This window comes from Triplophysa dalaica, chromosome 18 (assembly GCF_015846415.1).
Source record: "Triplophysa dalaica isolate WHDGS20190420 chromosome 18, ASM1584641v1, whole genome shotgun sequence".
NCBI lineage: Eukaryota > Metazoa > Chordata > Actinopteri > Cypriniformes > Nemacheilidae > Triplophysa > Triplophysa dalaica.
The window spans coordinates 6,304,849-6,332,001 of NC_079559.1; the positions used below are offsets into that span (position 1 = coordinate 6,304,849).

The following is a 27,153-nucleotide window of genomic DNA, read 5'->3' on the forward strand; positions in this document are numbered from 1 at the left end:
TTGTGATTCTAGATACTTATACCTATACTTAAAAGTTGGTTATTTCAACATTCCATCTTTCTAGATGTGTCTACGAAACAAATACACGATTTAAAATCAGACTCCTCTTATGAAATACATTCTTATACATGCGTATGAAGTCAGATTTCATGAAGATACTTTGCGCAACCACATGAGATTTGACTGCGATGATATTCTACTCCACTAGGGGACGTGTCTCCACTTGAATTCAGGGGAGCAGTGCAGAAAAGTGCAGCTACGGGATAAAAGTTTAAGCAGGTCACTGTTTATCACTTGCTATCTTAATTTAATAATAACCACTTAATAAACTATTTAATGAGGTGACCGGTCCATATGGGCATCAGTATCGTTCTCTCTCTCTATCTCTCTCTCTCTCTCTCTCTCTCTCACACACACACAATTCTCTTGTTTGGATGTTTTATTAATGGAACTACAGGCAGCAGTGCAGTGAGCACTTTGCTTTATAATTGATGCTCAGATGCCCGACTAAGAAGAGCTTGAGGTGAATGTAGCCTAGTGAAGATCACATGCACGAAAATAAAACGTATATGATGTCCCTTTAACAACATCATCAGCATCTTTATAACATTTCTTCGTACGGTTATCCAGTCATAGAGTTTTAATGTCCACAACAACATGTCTATAATAATTTCAACATCAAAACTGTTATCCAAAAGATTATAAAACAGAAATCACAAACTGTTCTATTACTAAAGTCGAGGCGAGCTCATGTATATTGTCAAAGTAGTTTAATACTGATGTAAGTATCCATCCAATAGCGACGGCAGCCTCATAAATAATGATTTTATTTATGTGAATATTTAGCCATAACGCTTCAATTGCTAAGGTTTTAATTATCATGCTGATATCCCCTCTCAATGGCGCGATGCTGACTTTTATTTTTTAAGCTACAAGCCTTCGCAAGGCAGACATTCGCATATTTTCTGCCGGGAATAGCGTGAGATTGCGGAGAGAGTGAGTGCATCGAGAGGCCAGGGCTGGACCGTATTCATCCGCCCCTCCCCCAATCCTTCGTCCTCCCGCGCTCTGATGCTGATGCTGTTGCCATCACCGCGAGATGCGCGTCAAACGGGCATCATCAACATGTAGAGCCCACATCTCTCCTCACCCATCAGGGACTCGTACCCACTCTATCAATCAGCACCAAAAATAACAGCAACGATGTGACCAAAACTATCCTGCTTTACGTTCCCGATAGCACAACACGCCGTTTTAGAAGCGAATAATTAATCCGGACATGGTACAATCTCATCTACATCATTCAGATTTTCTTCCGCATAAGATGAAGTCCTTACCACCGTCTGCTGGCTCCAGTTCCTTTTATTTTATCTCCATTCTGCACCATTGCGCATCATCTGCATTTGGAATAGCGTAAAGGTCAAATGATGTGACTTTCATTTTGTGCTCTCCATGATGGCTATGGTTTCAGGATATATCACAGGATATCATTTCGGGTTTTCTGCTTTTTTATCGACTCAACGTCAAATGTCCTTGGAGCATGGCCTGCGTGGTAAGTGAATGTAGGCGATTTGTTCATAGATGCACATTCACAGGTCCTCTTTTAAATGGTTTTGAGGAAGAATAATTCATGCTTTGTGTTGCCATGGGTGTTTTGTAATAGTTAGTTTATTTGCTGCTGTCCAAGGTCCAATGATGTTTCATTAAAGTGCATTAATCTTAAAATAAGGTAAAGAATTATATTCAATTATTATTATAATTGATATTGTCTCACGTCAGCAAAAAATTGCGCACAACACGCTGATATGATTTACCTTTACGGTTTATATCCCATACGGGTATTCCTGTTGAACATTTTTTTCGTTACACTGATGAAATATAATAATAACGGTAAGGCGTAAATGATTTGATGGGCAACATTATCCTGCACTTTAAATGCTTAAATATATGTATATAGATATATATTTGTAGCGTATCACGCGTTAAAATATTGACAAAGTTGCGCTATAAACTTAATTCTAAGAAATATATTTAAAATGTATTTTAAATGAAACATGTGCAAATGAATACAAGCGTAGAGAAGGACATGTTCTAGGTAGTTTTAGGTAGATTGAAAAACAGGTGCTAGATTGACGTAACCTTTCTGCCCGGTCGGTCTATGCACTTTAATCCCCACCGGATGCATGTTATGTACATTTCTTTTACCTTCCATTCACATTCTCAGTGATCAAACCAAAAATTCTAACCAAAAATGATACAGACACTGTTATAAGCTGTGACATCAGCTGTACGGAGACCAAGGTGAACATATGATTCCTGAAGGTTACTGGGAAAGGGCATCCATCATCTTTAAATAAGCGCACGTTAATGGAGCGCGCCATGACGGATCTTTTCTTTGTCCTATAATAAATAATGGATAAGACCGCACACAGATGATGGGTTTAAAGTTTCATAAATCTAAAGTTGGTGTCACGTCAGGGAAATGGAGGCACATTGCTCAAACGGATTGTAATGTCATCCAAAAATCGCCAGGCCTGGTGGGTGAGAGTTGCCTTCGTAAATCTGTTCTGCAGTGGGATTGGGCAAGTGATCGTGAGCGCATGCGCAGGACGTTCCGTGTTTTGAGTTGAGACAGATTTGGCGTTGGGAGGGGGACAATGAAAGTATATGGGTAAGGGAGAGGTACAGATAGCTTTAGCGCGATCAAAGGAGGGTTTATCAAAGAGCGTTTCAAATAAGAAGTGATTGTCCTCGGTTTGTTTAGGACATTATGTAACGCTGTGAACCGCAGTAGGCGTGTAAAAAACACTTGGCTACTTATTTCCCACAAACCACCTACAGCTGTGACACCTGGGTGAGCAAAATGCCGCCTTAACATTTTAAAGTAAGACGTTTTAAAATAATAAAGCGCTGTACGTTCATTGAAACACGTTTGTTATAAAATATTAAAGTAAGTTAACAGTTAAATTACTAAGTAGGGGAGACTGGGGCTGCTTGTCACGTGGGGAGGGAAGGTGTTGCTATATATCTCAGTCATTTCAAGGTTGCTGATCCGAAAGTGCAAGTTTGCAGTAGTTTGGAGAACCCTTTTCCCCAAATTAAAAATGTTGAATGACATTTTGTAAGCAAGGAATGCCAACAGTAACAATTTTGTTCTTAGGACAATGGTATTTGGCATGAGTGTAATTTGTTTTTTAAGTTGGATTTTTATACACATTTGTAAGGGACTAATTCTTGAAATATGTATAGTAAACTTATGGTTCCTTTTCTATTTTTGTTTTTTTATTAATTGCTTAATGTTTTATATTGTTTACTCCTTTACTTTTTGAAGTGTCTTGGAGTTTTAACATTCCTCTTTTTTTCTTTTCAGGTTTTTTACCAAAGCTATTCCTGTGTCACTAGATCCCCCGTGTTTCACAACCAGTAACATTAGCCGTTCTACATAGAGATGGATTGGGATAATGGTGAACACTTCATTTGTTGACTTTTTATTCATGGGGGAATATTTTAGGGGAATCCCAATTACAGCACCATAGATTAAAAAACCTTAAACCTTATGGAGAAACTACACACAGGGGATAATAGGAAGAGAATTTAGAAAATATTTTCCCAGTTATTCATCTCATAACATTTGCTAAAGAGCTCCCAGTCTTCCTCAACCGACACACATTATGGGGGATCTAGGCAACAGCACAGTGGATTTCCACCCCACGAAGCCCGGGATGGATAGAGGAGGCCATGAGGGGGATTTTGGGACAACGGTAGATGAGTTGTGCTCCCTGATGGAGCTCAGGGGAGCAGAGGCATTGCAGAAGATCCAGGAGACCTACACAGATACAGAAGGCCTCTGTCACAGACTCAAGACTTCACCTACAGATGGTGAGTTGGCTTTGGTTTAGATATGTGGACACATCGTCATTTTAGTTACATTTAAGTCAGTTTGTGTGTAAGAATTTTTATCTGCATTATGTTCAATGACTCATTTTGTCGTAAGCATTAAACAGAGGTCTCTGGGATGTAGAAAATGTTTGTGAGGATAAGCATAACATTTTTTTGATAATAAGGATACGTTTTCTTAACATTATGCATTTGTTATGCATATCAAACTTTTTGCAGTGTTTATTTATCTGGGAATTATCTAATTTAATTTATTAAAAAATGATTGTTATTTATATTCGGGTCATTCATAGTAAATTGAACCAAACAGGATATTGCATGGCCACAGGAAATCGCGAGATTTTAGTGGTTAGTTTTCGTTAAAATGAGTGTTTAGCTATTCAATGAATCTTTTATTGCCGTGTCTATTCTGGGTAGATGATTCTACTTTGCGCTCTGGTAATCACATTGATTCTCATTTTGTTCTCACTGCTTGCTTTCAGGCCATGTCATGTGGTCTGACTGCATCGTTGCTTGTCAGCTGCATCGAGGTTACCGTACTCGAAGTTTATTGTAAGGCTTTCACTTCCTCTTTAATGCTGCTCTTTGAAAAATGCCTCATCAGAAGGCACGACAGGGAGACAAAAGGAGAACCTTAGGGCCATGGACGGAGAGATGAAAGGATGAAAGAAAAACTAGATGTGCTGCAGAAGTCTTTCAATTGCGGTAGTCTGTAGAAAGAAGCCTTTGCTCAATTTAATCATCCATTTGTAATTATTTCAATTTAATAATCTAAACTACTAATTTACTTGTGAATAAGGTGCCTGGAATGGAGATCATAAACTCATGAATCATGGCAATTGATATACGTTAAAGAGCTGATTTTTTTCAAACAACTTGTGAAAATGTTTTCTAGTCCAATGTGAATTGATTTGATGTTAGACAGTTCTTAGTTATAGGAACTAGCGTTATATGGAAAATTATTTTTATTAAACTTTCAATAGGCTGCAAAAAATGACATTTATTTTTTGTATGTTTTAGTCACATCGGTTCATTTAACATTGTTTCAAAAATTAAACAAATAGTTTTTTTTTAAAGCAAAATTCTGTCATCATTTACTCAGCCTGTTGTCATTTTGAACATTTGTGATTATCATTATTCTACAAAATACAGAAGAAGATATTTTGAAAAATGTTGATAAGCAAAAACCATTGGTCCTGTTCTATTGTATAGACACAAACTGGTGTCAATGGGGACAAAAGTTTTTTGGTTACCAACATCTTCTTTTGTGATCTTCAGAAGAAAGTCATACAGGTCTGAAATGACAAGAGGGTGAGTAAATAATGACATAATTGTCATTTTAAGAGTGAACTATTCCTTTAAATATTACAGTGTAAAAGCATAGATGTAGACTGAGGTTTTTCCACTTTCTATTTTTTTACCCTTTATAAAACCTTGATCATTTCAAGTTTGTAACTAGTGGTTAGACTACTCACAAAGTGATGTAGTAGTTTTTCACCAATTTGTGAACATGATGGTCACAGCACTGTGTTGGCGTGTTGAACATAAGTTAAAGGGAGTCAAAAATGTCCCCTCCTCCTTGTTAAAACTTTATCTACTGGTTTTACTTTTTGAGTGTTGTTTTAGAAAAATAGGTGCTTAACACAAAATGTTTTGTACCATTTTATATTTTCAACCCAAATCCCAAACTGTTGGCCCCTGACAAAATACTTTTGAGCGAAAGGACCGCTCTAATAGAAGATGAGAGGTTGCCAGGGCAGCAGGTGATGATTGGCAGGGAGAGGATGCAGAGTGAGACAGTATGCCTGGGTCTTGCTGCCAAAAATCACACCCCGTAGTGCATCCGAAACACACCGACTTAACCATCTGTGCTCTGCGTTCCCATGTTCTGTCTCCTCCCTTCCTTTCACACTGAGAGGTCAGCCATTGGTTTCCTGTGCTAACAGATTTGCTTATTGACTCTTAAAACATCCAGGAATGTTTGAATCATTGTTAACCCACTTTTACACAATAGTTAGGGATATGTAGCACCATGAGTCTGATCAGAGAGCTTTCAGATAGTTTGCATGACTGAACATATCCGACCGCTTTAGCAGTGGAGTGATATGACTTGCCTTAAAGGTATGGTATACACTATGCACCCTGAAGCTTCATTACGTAAGCCCATCAGGGGTCTTCAACTACTTTTCTTTGAGGGCCCTATTCCAAAAGTATAAATGGAATGCAGGCCTGTTTTTTTACTATATCCTCATTTATTCTGTTATTTTGTATTTCTGTTATTTATTGCATTTTGTTTCTTTTAAACAGTTTTTGTTGCTGTTAATTATAGGTCATATATTAAAACATGCACACAAATATTGTATCCAGTGTTTGTGCATTTTCATGATATTTAATTCAAAGGGATTGCTTCTGTCTTTTTAGTTGTAATTTATATGTCTTAATGCGTTAGTTTACCCAAAAATTGCTACTAATTTGCTCACCCCCAGTGAGTAAATATAAGATGTGGGTGGCATTGTTTTTCAAGAAGATATTTTTGAAGATATTTGTTTAAATGAATGAAAGGCAAACCAAAAAAATCCGAAACGCTAATACATTTAACTGGAGTCTTTTAAAGCGAATAAATTGATCTGTATCGCCTCTTCGGGTGAATTCCAATTACAATCGCATGAATTTTTTGCCTCACGCACTTCGATCCTTTGAAGTGAAAGTTCTGGAGGGAGATGAACCGCTGTTTTTCATAAATATACAGTAAATCATACATAATGAATGCAGTATTAAAAACATGACCGTTCACGTGGTGTAGCTTTCCTGTAGCTCAGTGTTAACCATGTAAGGTTATTGGTTCGATCCCAGGGGATTGCAAATACCTATATAAAATGTGTAGGATAAAGCAATGTAAATCACTTTGGATAAAAGCGTCTTCCAAATGCCTAAATGTAAATGTACATGTATCCTCCCTGCAGTTACTTACATTTGTTGTTAGATTTGTTGGCTTGTTGTAACTGAGTGCGTGTGATGTACTGTTGTTATGGCAATACAATGAGAATTTATCCAATGGAGTTTGTTGATGGGCATTAAAATATCTTAGAATCATTGATCTCCATTGGTTTGAGTGTGATGTTGAACCTAGAAATAAAATTATTGGATCCAGATGTATTTTTGCATTTTGATGTCTAAAAGGATTTGTGAAACCTGGTCATAAAAACTACAGCATACATTAGACTAACACAGGTATGAATCTCAACAATGTTGACAATCAACAAAAGAAAAACTTTGTTCCACAATGCATGCTGGGTAACATCTCAAAAACAAAACTCCTTCATGATTCCCAGCATGCATTGCAGTTGGTCTGTATATCAGAATTAGTTTGTCATACCCTGATACTTATGTCTTTGTTTGTGTCAATTCTGTTGTAGGACTTTTGCATCCAGTTATCACTAATCTTCTAGCTATTGAAATGCAATTAAACTCCCTGATTTTATAATGTTCCGTCAGTATCAAGAGCACAATTTACATACAATATGGGTTTAGTTAATCAAACTTCAACATGATGATTTTATTTAATGCACACCAACAAACTCCATTGGATTAGATTTTCATTGGGCTGCCATAACAACGGTACATCATATGCACAGAGTTACAACAGGGCAAACAATCTAACATTTGAAAGTAAAGGGCCAAGAGCCCAACTCAAGGAAACACTTATCATCATGATGGTGAATTATGTTAGCTGGGAACGTTCTTAGAACATTAAAAAAACAAAAACGCTGGAATATTTCATATAAAAATAGGCATTGTCATTTTTTATTTCACTGGGTCTATAAGTTTCTTTGACAGACCCGTCAAATCACTTTATAAGATGTCAATATAATCGTTATGAATCGCGGAAATGACTTTTGTATTGATTGTAGCAGCGTTTTGGACTTTCAAAGATGTAGCGTCTCAGTACGTGCATTTCTTAAAGCACTCCGTAAGTCTCTCCAATTCTTTGACTAACCCTGCCGTACATTATTAGAACTTGCATTGATTTTTTTTGGGTTAAAGTTCATGATCAACAATGACTTTGACAACCTTCTGTTTTCCCAAAGGACTGTCGGACAACCCTGCGGACCTGGAGAAACGCTGTCAGGTGTTCGGGCAGAACTTCATCCCCCCAAAGAAGGCCCAGACCTTCCTTCAGCTCGTTTGGGAGGCTTTGCAGGATGTTACCCTCATAATCCTGGAAATAGCGGCCATCATTTCTCTCGGACTGTCCTTTTACCAGCCACCAGGGGGCGACAGTGAAAGTAATAAGACGATCTCGATTTCTCTTTGAAATTTTTGTTAAAATGAGGAGACAGATTTTTGTTCTTAGTTATGTTTATGTAAACATTATAATTTTTGTGCATGACAATTCTTATTTATAAAACAATATATTCATTCAATATTGGCATCATACTGACCATTTGCCATCCTGCGCTCTTAAGGCATTGGCCATCAAAAAACCCATATCAGTTGACCACTAAAACAATCATGCCTAAAAAGACATTAGACCTGAAACTTAATGGGAAAGACAGAATGGAGATAGAGATTGATGGAGGGATGAATGGATAGATAGAAGAATATACAGGATCATAACAAGAGATGTTAAAGTAGATACTCCTAACTCATTTTCCTCCCACATATTATTTATTACCACTCTATCTTTCTGCAGTGTGTGGTAATGCGAACACAGGTGCGGAGGACGAGGGCGAGGCGGAGGCGGGTTGGATCGAAGGTGCAGCTATCCTGCTATCTGTCCTCTGCGTGGTACTGGTAACGGCTTTTAATGATTGGAGTAAAGAGAAGCAGTTCCGTGGCCTGCAGAGCCGTATCGAGCAGGAGCAGCGATTCGCTGTGGTGCGGAACGGCACCGTCATCCAGATCCCTGTGGCCGAGATGGTGGTGGGTGACGTTGCCCAGGTCAAGTATGGTTAGTGGAGTTCACAACTGGCTATTCAACCTCTCTTCTAATGCAATTATAAAATAAAAATTGTATGTTTTTCTAATATAGGACTTAGGAGTCATTTAATTTAATAATATAATTAAAATTAAAAATTCAAATAGCTGATTATTAGCATAGTAATTTAAACAGAGAGTACACCCAGAAATAAAAATTCTGTAATCATTTATTTACCCTCAAGTCATTTAAAACCTGTGTATGTCTCTTTCTTCTGTGGAACACAAAAGGAGAAATGTCACAGTGTATTACAATGGAAGTCAATGGGGTCCAATGTTGTTTCTCAAAATAATTTTTGTTTTGCAGAAGGAAGTCATGCAGATTTGAGAGTGTGAATTTCCAAAAAAACATAAATTCATATTTGGGTGAACCATACCTTTAAGATGGCAACCAAGATGGTTGCAAAAATATATGATGCATTTGTAATGAACTGATGTATATACTGTTACTGACACTGTGTAGCTTTACTTTGGATTAGAGGCAGTAACACTCAAAGGCTGGTTAGATGTTATTGATCTGTTGCTGTCACTCTGGGGTCTCATAGGTGACCTCCTGCCTGCGGATGGTGTTCTCATCCAGGGAAACGACCTCCAGATCGATGAGAGCTCGCTCACCGGAGAGTCTGATCACGTACGCAAATCCGTTGACAAGGATCCCATGCTGCTGTCAGGTAGGGAGCAGAAGTGATGATTCTATAAGTTAACAAATCTGATTTTGTGTTGGAATTGGTGGGCCACATGTGTCGTGATCAATGTTTAGGTATGTTAAAGCAACTTATAAATTCAGTTGAAATCCAAACATACGGTTGGTGTAGCCTTAAAGATTGCAAACCAAAAGATAACAAGTTTGAACCAAAAGGGTCAATATTGTTTTTTTGAGCTCTTGTCCCAGGCTGCTTGCCTTTAAGTGGTCCATAGTAGGGGTTGAATCAGATTTTTTAAAGGAGACTATTATATGATAAAAGTCGTGCCGACGTCGACTAGTCAATGATGTCATTAATAAATAAAATAAGAGCTAGGGAATGTTTTTCAACAAGATTTGATGGGTGTGTAAGACACTTGTGTGTGCGAGCTGCGGGAGGATGGCAGGACTCCAGCAAAATAGCCTCTAAATATTTAGTATCCAAATACAAATTATTAATCTATTGCACAAGAGCAACAACCACTAACCTTTAAAGGAAGCTATTTTAAAATGCGAGGTCGTGGTTATGGCGCTATGCAGTAAAAGAGCAGCAGGTGGATCTCTACAACAGCCTAACCTTACTTCAGATCTGAAGTGTGTACAGACCAAACTGAAAAGTCAACTGAAAGTGCAACCCCTGAATGTGCACTTATAGATGAAACGACAGAAAAATCTGTTGAGGTTGTTTGTGAAGGCCTATGACTTTAGAACAACGTCAATATATTTATTAGACTAATGCAGCAGATGCTATATCACGGTGGACGTACAAACACAGCACTTCAGTGACACAGCAACATTTTGAGAAACATGAGAAACATTTTTTTTTCATGTTTTATTTAATGGTGAACAAGTACAAAAATATCATATTAAAAGATCTGCGAGTCGAAGCACAGCTCACTGAAATCTTTAACGTTATGCTGGGTTAACACCAAACACTCTTTATTACTCTCAAGAAAGGTTTGTTATTTTCGCGCGAGTGACGCGATCTGACAAATATTTTTATCCTTGCCGGAAGAAGAGATTGACGCGCGTTCACACCGCCTGCCGCAATTTCGTGTCTGTACGCGTCTTTAGATTGATGCTAAATTCCCGTTTGGTGTGAACCCAGTGTAAGGCTTTACCTGTGAGCTTTTGCATGCGATGATGCGTGCGGAGGCACAAGATAACATATATTATTACCGGGAGTGTGACAGAATCGCGCTGAAGCGTGTGGAGATGACATTCGCCCCGTGCGCAACTCTTATGCTGGGTTCACCCCAAACGCGAACAATTGTGTTAACAAACCCTTAATTCACATTTGGTGTGAACCCTGTGTTAGAACAGTTAGGCTCTTATTATAGGTACAGTATCAGAAACTCCATTTGCCCATTGACTAGTTGACATTAAGCTTTAAATGTTCCATCAGCATTAATGTCAACTAGTTATTGAAACCCCTAGTCTATAGCAACTTCATGTTTATAACAATAAACTGTCGGTCTTATCTTTTGCCACTTATGGCAACTAGAGAAGAGACAAGAAAACTGTGTTGAGAAAGAGACAAAAGAGTGTTTTAATTTAGATATGTTTGACATTGTGAAGCAACCCAATTTGCTCTATAGCAGATGGAAACATCTCTTGGATTCTGCAAGTACTTTAACATTTAAGGTTTACAGAGCTTGTGTTAGATCTCATTGACTGGTTTAATGAGAGGGTGTCCCTGAGGTCTGATAAACAGGTTAATCAGATTTGCCCTCCTGTCTGCTTCCTGCAGAAATGGTCAGATTTGTGTTAGTCTCTCCTGAGACCTGCTCTGCTTCTCCTTCCTGATGATCAGTTTACCAGCATCTGTTGCTGTGCTTGGTCACACATTCATTGCTAACCCATGATCCTAATACAGCGTGTAGAGATATTACATGCTTTAAGACACGATTAGAGTGAACTTACAGTAGTGTATTGACATTTAACAGTGAGAAATGAAAACAGATTTGTTTGTATTTTATAACTGACCTGAATAGTGCCCATTTGTAAGGTTTTGAAATCCTAAAACCTTATGTCCAGATGTGATGGAGAAAAAAACAGATTTCAATAGTCTTAGGCTAGCTTTTTAGCTTCACTGTTTATGAAATTGAAATGTTGTGATGATGGATTTTGGGGAAGGTCTAAATGGAAACAACGTCTTTTTTAGGCGAATAAAGATGAAGAAATGGTTTACATTATGACGATTTCTTATTTAAACGTATTTAATGTTCTTCGGAATGAGTTGTTGTAGTGACTTCCCCATGCTTTAAGGTGGACAGCACTAAATACGTTTTGTTTAATTGACATTTATATACATCTTTAATTTATCAGTTTGTTTCATTAAGGCGAGCGAAAAGTCTTCATGTATTGTACATTTTTTTTGTACTAGTCAATTTATTGCTGAAGTTAATTTATGTTTAATGATGGGGGTCAAAAGAACAAAAAAGTGAAAATCTTTTAGTGTTAAAAATGTGGTGTTGTGAGAAAGAGGCGTGATAAGTAGTTCTGATGCTATTGACACAAGTTTGAATCTGCCATTTGCCGAACTCGCTCTCCTACATTTTCACATCGCATATCAAAACCTAAAGGCATTTATTTTCAACAAAATGAAGAAAATATAAAAATAAATGGTGTTAAATAATAAAGCATATAGTAAGGTTAGGGGTAGTAGGGAGGTCCTTATTATTCCAATTATTTGGCATCCATTTAATAATTTTAAAAAGTTGTGCAACATTACCTTGCGGTGTCGAAATGGAATAAAGTTTATTTTATATTTATAGTTGAGTTATTTTTTATTCATTTATATGGATTTGAGGAAGCAGCAATGTGTTCATCAAGGCTGTAGCTAAAACGTGGAATGGAGTTTATTTATTAGGCATTCCTCAAGTTGAATGGATTTGACTGACAGCGACCAAAAATTAAAATGACATATTTGCTATTTTAGAGACTGTGAAAGTGAGTGGGTCTAATATCATTGGTCTTAAAAAGTGGATGGGTCCTGTTCCACCCACATATAATGGTTCCGACGCCTATGAGTTTTGATTTTTTTTTTGTAACTTGAAAACAAGAGAACAAAGCTGATTAGAGCGATGAATGCGGTTCAGTGAACCAGCGAAAAGGCAATCTGGCGCAGTTTAATTGGATTGCATGTTAAAACAGGAAAGGTCTGGGAAGTCAGACTTCAGTCTTCATTTTGATCTGTGCTTTATCCCAACGTACTTCTGTGAGCTTAATAAGCAATCACTTACACTTGTTTGTACAAGTATTGTATTACATGAAGCTATCTGTGAATGATACTGTTGACTGCACAGTAATGCAAAAAGTCATCCTTTAGTTTGTTGTTTGCCTCATGTTAATCTGCATTTATTCACAGTTGTAATCTTAAAGCAAATATCACGTTCATTAACAAATACCATTTTTCTTTAGATATGAATATAAAGGTTTTAGAATGCTTTTAAACGGTCAATGCTCTTTATTCATTAGATGCTATTCTCAATACTATTTAAGATCAAATCGACTGCACAAATGCTGTTGATCTGGAAATATTTCTGATTGGGTATAGCTGATCTATTATTTATAGGAAAGAAAAGTCTTTATGAAAATGGTGTGAAAAAAATTAAAGTTGAGAGTTTCCTGTCTGAAATTTCAGGGACTCATGTGATGGAGGGTTCAGGGAAAATGGTGGTGACAGCGGTCGGTGTGAACTCTCAAACCGGGATCATCTTCACCTTGCTGGGGGCTGGTGATGTCGAGGAAGAGAAGAAAGACTGCAAGAAAGGTTTAGAACCTTTTTTGAAATTCAGGAAGACTATATTAATGATAATGGATTCATCATCCCTTGAAGCTAGTAAATGATAATCAAAACTTAGATGATGGTTTATTGTAGGAAGACTTTATTACCTCATGCTTCAAGGGCTCCTGTTTCCGTTTCCATGGTAACAGTGACCTTTCTCATCACTTGCTCTTTCTCTTCTGGATTGTTACCATTATAAACGAGTTGTTTAATGAAGAAAATTAATAGAAGTTATATTACAGGAGTCTTACTCTTGGGCACTTCTCCATTTCCATGCACTGAAATTCTCAGAAATGTTTCTCACTCATTTGAGTTAATTTTGTCATTGTTTTATTTTATGTCTTGGTTTTTACATCCCATCTTCATTATTGTCCTGTCCTCTGTTTTCCAACAACTCTATTAGAGGTCAATAGTAATTCATCCATGCAGTTCCACAGTGTCGAAGTCAAAGAAAACAACATCATAAATGGTAGGTGACATTCACAGTAGAGAGATGACTCATAAACTATCATCCTGCTTTTAGTAGCCCATATCTGTCGAATATTAATCATGCCATGTTTTTTTTCCCTTGCACTTGTTTTCTTATGTCAGCTGCACTGATCTGTAGCAGGCTGCCGAAATAAATTATATTTGCTTATGTTAAAAGTCTCTTTTACATTTAACAGGTAAACAAGATGGGACCTTGGAGAGCAATCAAAATAAAGGTGACTTGACTTAGAATAGAGTTGGAATTTAAATGGTCATGTTCACTTGTTTAAGACTGAGATGAAATTAAAAGGCTCTGTAAATGAAATATAATCATACTCCCTATAACATCCTGTATTCAAGCTTTTTTAAAAATGTATTAGAATTACCCATAATTCCGTTGTCCATCGCAGCCAAGAAACAGGATGAGGCTGTTGCCATGGAGATGCAGCCACTGAAGAGTGCAGAAGGTGGGGAGGTGGAGGAGAAAGAGAAGAAGAAAACTAGTGGGGCCAAGAGGGAAAAATCCGTTCTTCAGGGAAAACTCACCAAGCTGGCGGTGCAAATCGGAAAAGCAGGTACAGTTAATAAGTCTAGCAGATCAAAATCTTCTAGAGCACTGGCATCATAATTGGGTTAGGATTTTTAATAAAAAAACTCCCTGGTTACAATCCAAAACACCTTAGCATTGTGGCGTGCATTTTTTTTTTTAGAACACATTTATATAACAATGTGACCCTGTCCCCAATGCACCACAGGTCTGGTGATGTCGGCCATCACTGTGATTATCCTGATGCTGTATTTTGTGATCGAGACGTTCGTGATTCAGGGAAACGTGTGGCTGACGGAGTGCACACCGATATACGTGCAGTATTTTATGAAGTTCTTCATCATAGGAGTGACTGTTCTAGTGGTGGCTGTGCCAGAGGGTTTGCCGCTGGCAGTCACTATATCACTGGCATATTCTGTAAAGGTAAGTCTGAAACATCCTAACAACGCAGTAGGAAAAATTGAACACTGAACACTGGAGCAACTTTATAGCAACGCTCCAACAACAGCTTGGAACCCTTTAGCAACTGCATAGCAACAGTCTTAACAACTGCCTGGAACATTTTAGCAACTGCATAGCAACGCTAAAACAACCACTTGGGACACTTTAACAATGTCCTAACATCTAGAACATTTTTGCGTCTTCATAGTGCAATAACAACCATTTCGCATATTTTAGCAACTGCATAGCAACACTCTGACAACCGGTTGGAACATTTTAGCAACTGCATAGCAATGTTCTAAGGAACAACCACTTGGGACACTTTGACTGCAGAGCAACACACTAACAACCAGTTAGAACACTTTTACAACCACATAGCTTGCTAACAACCCCTTAAAAACTATAACAACGCCATAGCAATACTCTAACAACCACTTAAAACACTGTAGCAATGAGCTAACAACGACTTAAGCCACCATGCCAATGCCCTGGCAACCCCTCAGGAAACCCTGCCATTGTGGCAGCGGCTTTTGCATTCTCAGCCATGATGACAAGCAACACTCACATTTTCTTAAGAAAATGTAAACGTTTAGTTTCAGAAAACGTAACAGAAGGCTTGTTTCTTCCCATCACTCCTTTCAATGGCTTTCTACAGAAAATGATGAAGGACAACAACCTGGTGCGTCACTTGGATGCCTGTGAGACTATGGGTAATGCTACAGCTATCTGCTCGGATAAAACGGGGACCCTCACCACTAACCGGATGACAGTGGTGCAGATTTATATAGGGGACCAACACTTCTGTGATATCCCAACACCACACCAGATTAACCCCAGGACACTAGAGCTCCTCTCCAGCTCGATCGCTGTGAACTGCGCTTACACCTCCAAGATCATGGTGAGAGGATATTTTAAGAAGTAAACCACAATTGCTGCTTTAGAGATTTCATGAGATTTAATTTAATCCTGTTAAAGGTTGGAGCTGGAACTACACTCGTATTTTTACCCTTTAGACTATATGTACGAGAAGTTTTGTTAAACTCTGTTCACCTCTTGCCCCAGGCTGCAGATAAGGAAGGCGGTCTGCCCAAACAGGTGGGTAATAAGACCGAATGTTCTCTGCTGGGTCTCGTGCGGGATCTGAAGCAAGACTACCAAGCAGTGAGGGAGCAGATCCCTGAGGAGAGGCTCTATAAAGTCTACACCTTCAATTCTGTCAGAAAATCCATGAGCACCGTCATTCAGATGCCAGACGGAAGCTTCCGCTTATACAGCAAAGGAGCGTCTGAGATCTTGCTTAAAAGGTATGTTGAGTGTTTTTTTATGTCATGACTATAGGAAGATCTAATCAGAATAAGCATCTGGCCAACTTCTGAAACGTGTTTGTAAAAACATGAATTGTAAAAAGGAATTAAATGGTTCCCTCTTTACATCAGATGCTCGTTCATTCTGTCCCGTGATGGAGAGGCACGGGCTTTTAGGCCACGAGACAAAGAGGAGATGGTGAAGAAAGTGATTGAGCAAATGGCGTGTAATGGCCTCCGTACGATCTGCGTCGCTTACCGGGATCTTCCCGCTGACCCGATGCCAGACTGGGAAAATGAGGCCGATATTGTTTCTGACCTCACCTGCATCACAGTGGTTGGCATTGAAGACCCGGTTCGACCTGAGGTATATAGTCAGGAGTACAGTCTTGGATGCGAATATGTCAGTTTTTTATCTGTCTTTAAAAGAGCATTTTAACAGATTGCATAACACTCCAAAACAGACTGTCTTAAAATATCTGTCTCAATATGGCACTGTTTGAAATAAAGTCGTTTTACTTAATTTCTGCATATTGTGGAAACAGTAGTGTAGTGAGGTTTTTGGAATAAAGCTTTGCTGACAGGACATCAAAGAGCTTGAAAAGTTATATATTATTTATCTTTATGCAGTATGTCCCAGTGAGTGCTTCATCTTAAAATGTCTAAAATCCTTTAATATAAATGTTATTAGTGCTAGAAACTGCAGGTTGTATTCCAATCAGGTCCCAGAAGCCATCAGGAAGTGCCAGCAAGCGGGCATCACTGTACGTATGGTGACCGGCGACAACATCAACACAGCACGGGCCATCGCTGCCAAATGTGGCATCATTCATCCTGGCGACGACTTCCTGTGTATCGACGGGAAGGAATTTAACAGGCGAATTAGGAATGAGAAAGGAGAGGTATGCTTGAAGGGTTTAAATATGATAATGATGTGTCATTTGTGTTGTCGTATTTGTTTTCTACGACAACTAACATCTATACTAAAGATTTGTGGCTTAATAAAAAATAAAACGAGCGATATAGTTAAATTCATACTTATTTCTCTTTCATTTTTTTTACAGATCGAGCAGGAACGCATTGACAAAATTTGGCCCAAGCTCAGAGTTCTCGCTAGATCGTCCCCTACAGACAAACACACGCTGGTCAAAGGTGAGGGTCTCCTCACAACGTTCTGCTCATCGTTGTTCCTATGGAGATGTAATGTTCCTGTTTGTTGTTGTTCTAATTGAGTTTAATTGTCATAATCTAATAGAGTGAATCTGGTAGGAAGATTAGTTCATTTTATCCTCATTTACCGAAGACGCTAAAGGTTTTCCCGGTTCTGGATGGTGATTTGATCAGTGGTTTGTGTTTGTTCTGTCTGTGTGTTCATAGGCATTATAGACAGCACGGTTGTAGAACAGAGGCAGGTGGTCGCGGTCACAGGTGACGGCACAAACGACGGACCAGCTCTGAAAAAGGCTGATGTGGGCTTCGCAATGGTATGAAGATCAAGATTATCAAAATCTAGCGCTACCTGTTTTAAAGTTCTGATAGACAAAAAGTCATGATAAACCAATTTGCACTGAGACTTGGATTTTAGGATTATAGTTGGTTTCCAACCGTCAAGTTCATGCATTCAATATTAAAATGAATTTAGGATGAGATTATTCTATAAATTATATATAGACCACTGCAGGGTTTCCATCATAGAAATCTACACCATTGGGTTGCGCTTCAGGTACCGCTGTACGTTTCATGATGTTTTTCCGTGAAAGCTAGTATTGATTGTGTATTTTGCTGCAATAGGCTGCAGAAGTGCACTTGGTTTGTGTGTGATCGACGCATGAAATGATTTGATAAATTGCGATCCTAATAGATGCATAAAACCAAATTGTTTTGTTTGTTGGCATAGGGCATCGCTGGTACAGATGTGGCCAAGGAGGCCTCTGACATCATCCTGACGGATGATAACTTTTCCAGTATAGTGAAGGCTGTGATGTGGGGGCGAAATGTTTACGACAGCATCTCCAAGTTCCTGCAGTTTCAACTCACTGTAAATGTGGTGGCTGTCATAGTAGCCTTCACTGGTGCCTGTATCACACAGGTACATCAACCCAACAGACACTTTTTATCACTTACTGCTTATTCTGGACAGGAACCATCACCATGTGATAAAAACACGAACAGTCTGCTTTATGTACATTACATTTAATAAGTATGTAAATCTATTGAAAGAGAATAATGATTCAACAGTGATACCGAAAAACGGATGCAGCATTCATAAATTAAAAACAGTAAATAAAGCAAAATATAATTTTACTAAATTGCAGTTATAATGTTGTATTTATATAAATATACATTACTGCTGTCAATCGATTACAAAATATACTTTTACATTCTAATAATTTCACATTTTATCTCCAAATCAAGATTTCTTTAACAACATCATATGAATAAAGGCAACATTCTGATAATAGTATTGCAACTGATGTCATCATTAAATTTATAATTTTTTCTTTATTTTAACATTAATTTAGCCATTTAACATTGAAGTACAGTATAACTGTGAGCTCTCATGTCTATCAGGTAGGAAATATACAGAAATTTAGAAATTCTTAAACACGTTACAGTTTTGATATCGATTAAAGATACTAAACACATTGCATTCCTCTTTTCGTTTGTTCAATTAACATTAGTGACAGGATTCACAGCAGCAGGTTTAAGAATACGGCCCCTTTAAGAGCTGCCGCTCTATGCAGATCTGATGCGCTTTCTTATTTTCCATTTTTTTTCCAATATAGGATTTTATTTATCACGTTGAAATGCTTACGGATGCTGTGTTAATTGCATCAAATATTTTAACGTGTTAATCTGAAATAAATAATCATGTTAACGCTGACAGCCCTAATATATATATATATATATATATATATATATATATATATGCTAATTTTGTTTCATTCGGTGAAATACCATTACTATTTCTACCAAATTTCAAATACAAATGTTGTTTCTATTTGCAATTATTTGCAAAAAAAGGTAAACAGGAGAAACGGGTCAAAATAACAGAAAAGATACTCCAAAAGAAGGGACCTTAAATACTACAAAAAAAACAGATCATCCCAAAAATTACACACTGGACCTTTAACTACATTTTTATCGATTTTATGAATGGCATGAAATGTTAAACAATAATATATCGTTTCATCTTTGTGCGCAGGATTCTCCCCTGAAGGCTGTGCAAATGCTATGGGTCAATCTCATCATGGACACGTTCGCTTCCTTGGCTCTTGCGACAGAGCCGCCCACCGAAGCCCTGCTGCTGAGAAAGCCCTACGGTCGAAACAATCCTCTCATATCCAGAACCATGATGAAGAACATCCTCGGACACGCCGTGTTCCAGCTCATCATCATCTTTACCCTGCTCTTTGTAGGTATGTTCCTTTGAGCGGTCAAGAGTTGGCGCAGTGGACAGCATATTTAATATGATGCAAATAATGGCAACATAATGGAGAAAATGGAAGTGGTACTAAAGTGACAAATAAGTGGTGTGTCTTAAAATACCTCTTTCTGCCAATGTGCTCAGGTGAGAAGATCTTTGACATCGACAGCGGCCGTAACAGTCCGCTTCACTCGCCTCCCTCTGAGCATTACACCATCATCTTCAACACCTTCGTCCTGATGCAGCTCTTCAATGAGATCAACGCCCGGAAGATCCACGGAGAGAGGAACGTGTTTGACGGAATCTTCTCAAATCCCATCTTCTGTTCAATCGTGCTGGGGACCTTTGCAATACAGGTGTGAAAGGTCTACGGATTACAGATATTCAAAGCCGGATGTCTTAATAAACTGTTGGTGTCCTAATAGTTTTCTATTGAAAGCAGCTCGTGAAATTCTGCTCTATTCTCTATTCAGCTTCTACTTGGAATACTTCACCCAAAAATTAATTCTGTTATCCTTTATTCACTTTCATGTTGTTCATTATCTGTATATGACTCTTATTTGAAACACAAAAAATATATTTCCATACAATGGAAGTCAATGGGGTCCAGTGTTGTTGGGTTACAAAGATTCTTCAAAATATCGTCATTTGTGTTCAGGATAAGAAAGAACTGAGATAGGATGAATAAATGGTGAAGCAATTTTCATTTTTGGGTGAACTTGACTTTTAATATCAATAAGACCAGATGACTCTAAAACCGTCTTATAGGCGTTACATTATCTCACTGCATCTGTTTGCGGTTGTAGATCGTGATTGTTCAGTTTGGAGGAAAACCCTTCAGCTGTTCCCCCTTGAATGTGGAGCAGTGGCTTTGGTGTCTGTTTGTGGGGATTGGAGAGCTGCTATGGGGGCAGGTAAATGACACGATATACTTCTACACCTCTTTGTATTTGGTTGCTTAAGCAGTGGTGGATTTCTATGTAGACAGCTGGCATGTGATATAACATATATACATTTTAATACCAATTGCCAATTAATTTTGTATTAAAAATGTATGTCAAATGCATTCATATGTCATGCTGTGTGGTTAAGTATATTGGGTCTTTTTTCTCCTTTAGGTCATTTCATCTGTACCAACACATCAGCTGAAGTGTCTAAAAGAAGCAGGTCACGGGCGGGCTCCAGACGATGTCACGGATGAAGAGTTCGCAGAGGATGAGGACGAGATAGATTACGCTGAGAGAGAGCTGAGGCGAGGACAGATCCTCTGGTTCAGAGGACTTAACCGAATTCAGACTCAGGTGATGTTCAACCTCTCTGTCCGTTTCTGTCTATTTTAATGTTGCTTTTATATTGTTTTCGACAGGCGTTCCTGCATAGACACGCGTTGCCTTAAAATATACCAGGTGCTTTCTGCGCCAAAGCTCACCGCAGCGGTTTCTCTTTAGTTTAAAACTTTTAATGCAATTCGTTTTCTTTTCACCTGCTTTTATAAATGAATAAAATATTGTTATTTAACGGGTTTTCTGTTGTTTGTAAAAGTTAACTACGTTGGTTTTATTTCTCACATCTTCTTTATTAGCTCTGCTGCTCGAATCACTCCGTGCCGGTTTGGTTAGGTTTTCTTTTCTACCTGCGTCTTTGTGTATTATGTCACAGCTCGGTAACTATTATTGCCTTGTTTGAATGATTAAATGTTATCACTGTTTGTATAGACCTGTGCTTAGACATTCATTTAGAAGTGTGTTACTTCAGCTACGGACAGTTTTGGCCTTGTGGGTCTAAAAATACACTTCATTTTCAATATTTTATATGTACATATATATATATATATATGTACATGCACAACAGGAGATTTCAATTTTTATATTTTAAAAAGGTAATTTCAAACATAATGTATTCTATTTATTGACATAATCAAAATGAAAGTTAAATAAAATATCAAACAATTTAGGTTAATAAAAAGGCAGACTTCCTTTCTTACTAAAAGTAAAAATAGACTTCAAAACTTTTGTTCAGATTTTGCCCAGATTTTCAGTCTGGACTTGTTGCAGAAAGTCTTTGCCAGACTGCAGATTTGATCAGTTAGCGTGTTTCCATCTGAAATTTTTAGAAAGTCTGCAAGTGTATGATGTCTTTTCAGATTTTAAGTCTTGTAGTACACGGTGTGTAAACAGAATTAAATAATATTTTTAACTGCAGACTGATTCATAAGTGATACTTACTTGGATCTTATTTAGTTTTGTATTTTAATCTGTGCAGAAATTGAGAAATCATTTAAACACTATAAACGGCTAGTGTTTACGTTATTTTTTTGTTAAGATAATATCGGTTTTAATAATTGAATCTTTTAACAGATTTTCCTAATGAAAACCTAAAAGGCTGAAACAAAAAAATATCTATGAAAGACTCTTGAAAAGACACAGTAAAAAGTTTCTGACTTTTTATGTGACCTTCATTTTAAAAAGGGTTATTTCTCCATTTTAATGAAAACTTTATGAATGTCTGTAGTTAAAGAAACCCTCCTGAATATCAGTATGTTGGCAGGCACATTACCCCTAAAGAAGACCCCGATCCTACCCCTACCAGTGCTTAACCTCAGCTCATTCCCAAATCTCATTCTCTTGTCTGTATGATGTCCTTTTCTCTCTCTCCTGCAGATGGAGGTAGTGAGTACCTTCAAGAGAAGTGGTTCGTTTCAGGGCGCAGCGAGACGTCGCTCTTCGGTGCTCAGCCAACTCCATGACGTAACCAATAATTCTACTCCTTCTCACGTAGTTCTCTCCACTGCCAATGCATCTAATGCCCCCGGGAGTGAGTCTTTACGTTCCGTTAACGGCACCTCGTAGAGCCCGTGCACTCAGATGGCTCGCCTATACCTGAACGCATACACGTGCATTGTTGCCTGCCTTCAAACACGCCTGGTCTGCTGAATGATGTGTGTGTGTGTGAGAGAGAGAGCAAGAATATCAGCATCTGCTTCATCTCTGTACGTTCTGCTTATTTGTTTGTGCCTTTCTTCTTTTCTTTCCTCATTGCTACCTCATAATATTTCTTGGTCTTCTCTGTGTTTTGCTGGCCTGCGATGAGGCTGGCTTTCTCTTCCTCGTTGCCTTTTTTCAAATCTCCCTTTGCTTATCTGCCAATTATTCACCATCAAATCGATGTTGCCATTAAGGGCTAATAGAATTTCATCGAAGGAGCCATACGAGAGTTGAAATGCACCGAGAAAGTTCGCAAGATGATGTTTCTTCTATTGCGCGAACGAAAACTGACAATATTTGAACAACAAAACAAAGCATAGTGAATTGAACGACTGTTGTAAACTTGCGAGTATAAGGCCATTTTGGTTTCGATTGCCGTTTTGATTTGTGCCCTGTTCATGTCCGTGTTTTTAGCTCTAACTGTCTTTTGTGTGATTTCTTCAGATTGTCCTCTCTCTCTCTTTACAGGTGTGTTCTCTTAACCTCCTTTTTACCTCATTAGAATAACTAATAATCTCATCTTTCTGCTGCTATATAGTGTGGATCATGTTTTCTTGAGATGTATTCACACAGACAGTGATTTGTTGATTAGGATAATGCACCAAATTTAACATCAATATTGCCCTCCAGGTGCCAGAAGTGATGGTCTTAAGAAACCGCTGCAAAGAGATGCAGCATTAGCCCAGCTGGAACCCCCGTATTATCATCACTTCCTCTTCACTGTTAAAGGAATAGTTTACCAGTGAATGTCCTGTCATTGTTTACTTGACCTCACGTCGTCCTGTACATGTATTTCTGTGACCCGCAGCGGTGAAAAAAGTATTGCGCGTCAAAGTTACGTTGTTAGGTTAATAACTTGACAATACAACACATGAGTCATACTGTATGGTAGTTTTGCGGGGATCTTTTGTCCTTTTGGAGCTATGGTCACTTTAAATGTTCCTTTATTTCCTTCATTCTGTTTGAAGATTCCTTTTATGTTGCTGGATGTGGGATTGGAACGATGAGGGGAAGTAAATGTTGACAGAACCTTCACACATGGATAAACTATTCCTTTAGTTCCTTTTATTGATTACATTTGGAAATTGAATGTACAGTAAAACTTCACCTTGCAGTTTTTCCTCCTTTTTCTGTTTTTTCTTAAACAGGTCTATAGTCTTTTCCTGTGTACATCTTTTCAGAATATTTTCTTGCTTGTCTTTGTTTCCATTTGTCTCGTAGCATTTGTCAAACTGTATGCGTCACTGTATTATAGCTCAGGGAAGCTCCAGCTAAATGTTCTTTACGTACAGTACATTTGTTATTTTGGGATAGTTTCACCAAATAATGTAGGACAATAATGTATTTTACAGGTTGCTTCTCAAAAGCTTTTGTTGTGCCATTATGTCACAACAAAAGACATCTTTACGATTTCTTGGTGTCATAGATTTAGACCTCCATTCATCGAACGTCTGTCTTTCATTTTCCCTTCTCTTCCCTCCTGTCTGTCACGAGGAGTTCTGATGTGATGTGTTTGGAGCTGAGCTATTCAAACACGATCCCTTTTCTGTTTTTCCATCCAGTGCCTGAATTATAAAATATTAGCCAATTTTGAGAGAATTACATCATTAATTTGCACCATTTTTTCCCCTCTTTAATATATAGCCTAACACTCCGTTTAAAGAAATCTGGGCCTTATACTCGGACGTTTACAATGTCAGTATCAAAGAAAACGGCTTTAAATTCTGCAGTGACCACTATAAATGGCTCTTTGGAAAAACAAAGCTACAAAAGAGCTTGAATTGTTGTGTCCATGTTGTGAAGTCTCTCTTCCCTCTGTCAGTCACATGCTTTGTGGTCATTTCAGGGCGTGGTTTGGCTATGCATGTACAATGCGGAGGGCAGAATAACTCCCTGGCCTGCATGGTCACACACACACCCCAACAGTTTCTTTTTGAGAAGATGCATTTCCACCATGGCCACCGTTTAATCACACGACAAGATCAAGGATATCAAGAAATATGGACCGAGTTGATCAATGTCTTGACAGATTTGTTTAATTGAATGTAGTTGCATGCCATGCATGAAAGGGAAGAGAAAAGTTTAATTATTGTGCATGGTTGCATGGGAGAATTATCCCATTTAATGTATTCGTATACTTTTGAGGGCATTAATTTTTTTTTTCTTGTGTTAGAATATGCTGATATAATCAAAGATACTTTAGTCTTTATTTTGTTCATGGGTTTATTGAAAGTGGATTTTCCTCTTTATGAGGATTACAAATATAAATGTAACATAGTCACTGATGATGTCAGAACAATAAATCATGCTTACTGTGACTTATTCAATTTGTTTTTAAAGACTGTTTAATCTGTATTACAGAGTTTGTCAACACCAACCGTATGTGAATATGCATGTTTGTATTTGTGTTCAGTGTGAACCTCTCTATTATGTTACTGTTTTTTGTGTGCGTGTTTGTGTGCGTTTGTATCATATGTTGTGTGCCGTCAAATAATTGTTTTTGGTTTTTATTATTGTTAGTGTTATTGTTTTGGTGTTTATTGTTGTTTGTTTGCATGTATTTGTTTTCCTTTGAGTATAATATATTTCAAACACCTGGTATTGAACTGGCAACAGTGAAAGTTGTTATTCCGTTATTGAAATTTCAATCATACGGTCTTATTTTGTATGTTTAATTTTAATGCTCACTAGTTTGACATGCCTTTCTTATTGCATAGGTCTTTTAAAGTAAAGACCTTTGTATATAAAAAAAACAAAAAACATAATTATCAAAAAAGTACCCCAAAAAATTGGTGTCCACAGTGTATATAATTTGCTATATCCACTTACTAAATGAAAGGCAGACAGGGGGCTAAGGCTGCTTTGACAGATCATATTCCAAAAATGTATGACGTTCCATTATATTGGAGTGATTTGTGTTTTGTCGTGTGCTAGCTTGACTGTATCATCTTTGGGTTTTCTTGATAGTGTTTACTTCTTGTAGTTACAACTTGGATTTAAAAGATCACATTTTGGCATCATTCTATAGATGTCTAGAGAATGGCTGTGGAATTCTTCAGATCTTGAAGTTGTCTGTAAAGGCCCACTCCACATAAGGCCTTAATCGATGTGAACGGTTCTTTCAGGTTCTAAGAGTGATACAAAAGAGGGACTAAATATTTCTCCACCTCTTTGTCCTTTTTGATCCCTCCATTTTCTTCCCTTTGACATTTCCTACCCTACACCCTTGATGTATAGATCCGGGTGGTGAAAGCTTTCCGTAGCTCCCTCTACGACGGCATCGAGCGACAGGACTCGCGCAACTCCATTCACGACTTCCAGGCGCACCCAGAATTCATCATCACAGACTCCGTCCACAACATCCCCCTGATCGACGAGACTGATGTGGACGACGCATCGGAACGTTCAAATCACAACCACGTGCGCGTGGCCCTCCGGCATCCAACACCTCACACGCAGCCCCAGGCGCCTCAAAGACCCCCACGATCCCGTTACCCGTCACGCCCGATAAGACAGCAGAGTCTGCCTGTGACCCTCAACTGCAACAACAACGCCGCAGAGAGCCGCGTCTATCTAGGCCTAAACGACAACGGGGTGCCGCACGTTTCTCCCTGCCCTGCCAGTCCTCTGCACAGCTTGGAGACATGCCTGTAGAGGTCAAAGTTCATGAAGTTGAGACTGCCAGCATATGACGGACAGGTGTAGATGACTCTTCAGTGGGGACTGGCAGAGAAATGGTTAGGATGTTTCTGTACCTAATCTTTGTTCCTATATCACTATGAATCAGATTCACAGCTTCAAAATGTTTCTGTGGTTATTTTGCAGTATCTTGTGTGACCCAAAGACAATCCTACTCCGCATGAAAGAGACATTATTTTCTCATATGTTGCACTCGAAGAAACGTTGGATATAGGTGTGGACTCTTGACTTAAGATTTTAAAGACTGATCCTAATGAAAGTGTAAAAACGAAAAAGAAACAATTGTACATTTGGGGATAAGTCCTTTCGCCTTTTAATTAATAACATTATTGTTCCAATTATTATAGTGGTTATATTTCTGCTCAAATTACAATGAATAATATACACCAGTTATGATACGTCATCGTTTAGCTTTATATAACCAAGTATGTTTGTATGTATGACGTAAGTCTGTGTGTATGTGTATTTGTTTGTTTGTTTGCTGTTGTTAAAATCCGTGTCTATGTTCTCATTGGTTCCACGTGCCCCTTTCTCTGTTTTCTGTGTAGAGTGTGATCTGTATGTCCAATTAAAAAAGGAATTGAAATTAAAGATCATATATCGGCAACGTATAAATAAAATAACTCGAACCATTGGAGAACATCTTTCTGAAAAAGATCAAGGCAATTTGGCAAATGCCTTTTTCTTGAGTTATTGATGCAGTATGGTAGATACAAGATCAAAGCAAACCAGAATGCATTTACTGGATCAAATATTGTGCAATAAACGTATTTATTCAGCTAAATTACAGTATAGTGGAATAGTTCCATATATCAGTAAATTTCTTGTTTGGGCTGCCCTTGCCATTATCATCCTGTCTCTGAAGTAGATGTCAGACTAAAGAAGGAAAATTAGAAAATGGCTTTTGCAAGCTAATGGGGAAACTAGTGAAAATGCT

At 38.1% G+C, this 27,153-nt stretch overlaps 1 protein-coding gene across 5 annotated transcripts; it reads left to right on the forward strand.

Annotated features, from left to right (window-relative positions):
* Positions 1-1,085: 1,085 nt before the first annotated feature.
* Positions 1,086-27,000, forward strand: atp2b3a (ATPase plasma membrane Ca2+ transporting 3a). 5 transcript variants are annotated; one of them, XM_056773540.1, is made up of 23 exons: positions 1,086-1,552; positions 3,371-3,879; positions 7,986-8,183; positions 8,591-8,848; positions 9,420-9,545; positions 13,203-13,331; positions 13,750-13,815; positions 14,012-14,050; positions 14,225-14,389; positions 14,570-14,784; positions 15,458-15,700; positions 15,865-16,106; positions 16,239-16,473; positions 16,829-17,008; positions 17,171-17,258; positions 17,484-17,590; positions 18,004-18,195; positions 19,312-19,525; positions 19,678-19,889; positions 20,340-20,447; positions 20,652-20,834; positions 22,194-22,280; positions 25,755-27,000. In XM_056773540.1, the coding sequence occupies exons 2-23, from the start codon at positions 3,672-3,674 to the stop codon at positions 26,169-26,171; spliced, it is 3,912 nt and encodes a 1,303-aa protein (XP_056629518.1). In that variant the 5' UTR covers positions 1,086-1,552; positions 3,371-3,671; the 3' UTR covers positions 26,172-27,000. The 5 variants fall into 5 exon arrangements, with proteins under 5 accessions (XP_056629518.1, XP_056585415.1, XP_056629520.1 ...); XM_056773542.1 differs by lacking the exon at positions 22,194-22,280 and having other exon boundaries at positions 1,087-1,552; XM_056773541.1 differs by lacking the exon at positions 13,750-13,815 and having other exon boundaries at positions 1,087-1,552.
* The last annotated feature ends 153 nt before the right edge of the window (positions 27,001-27,153 follow it).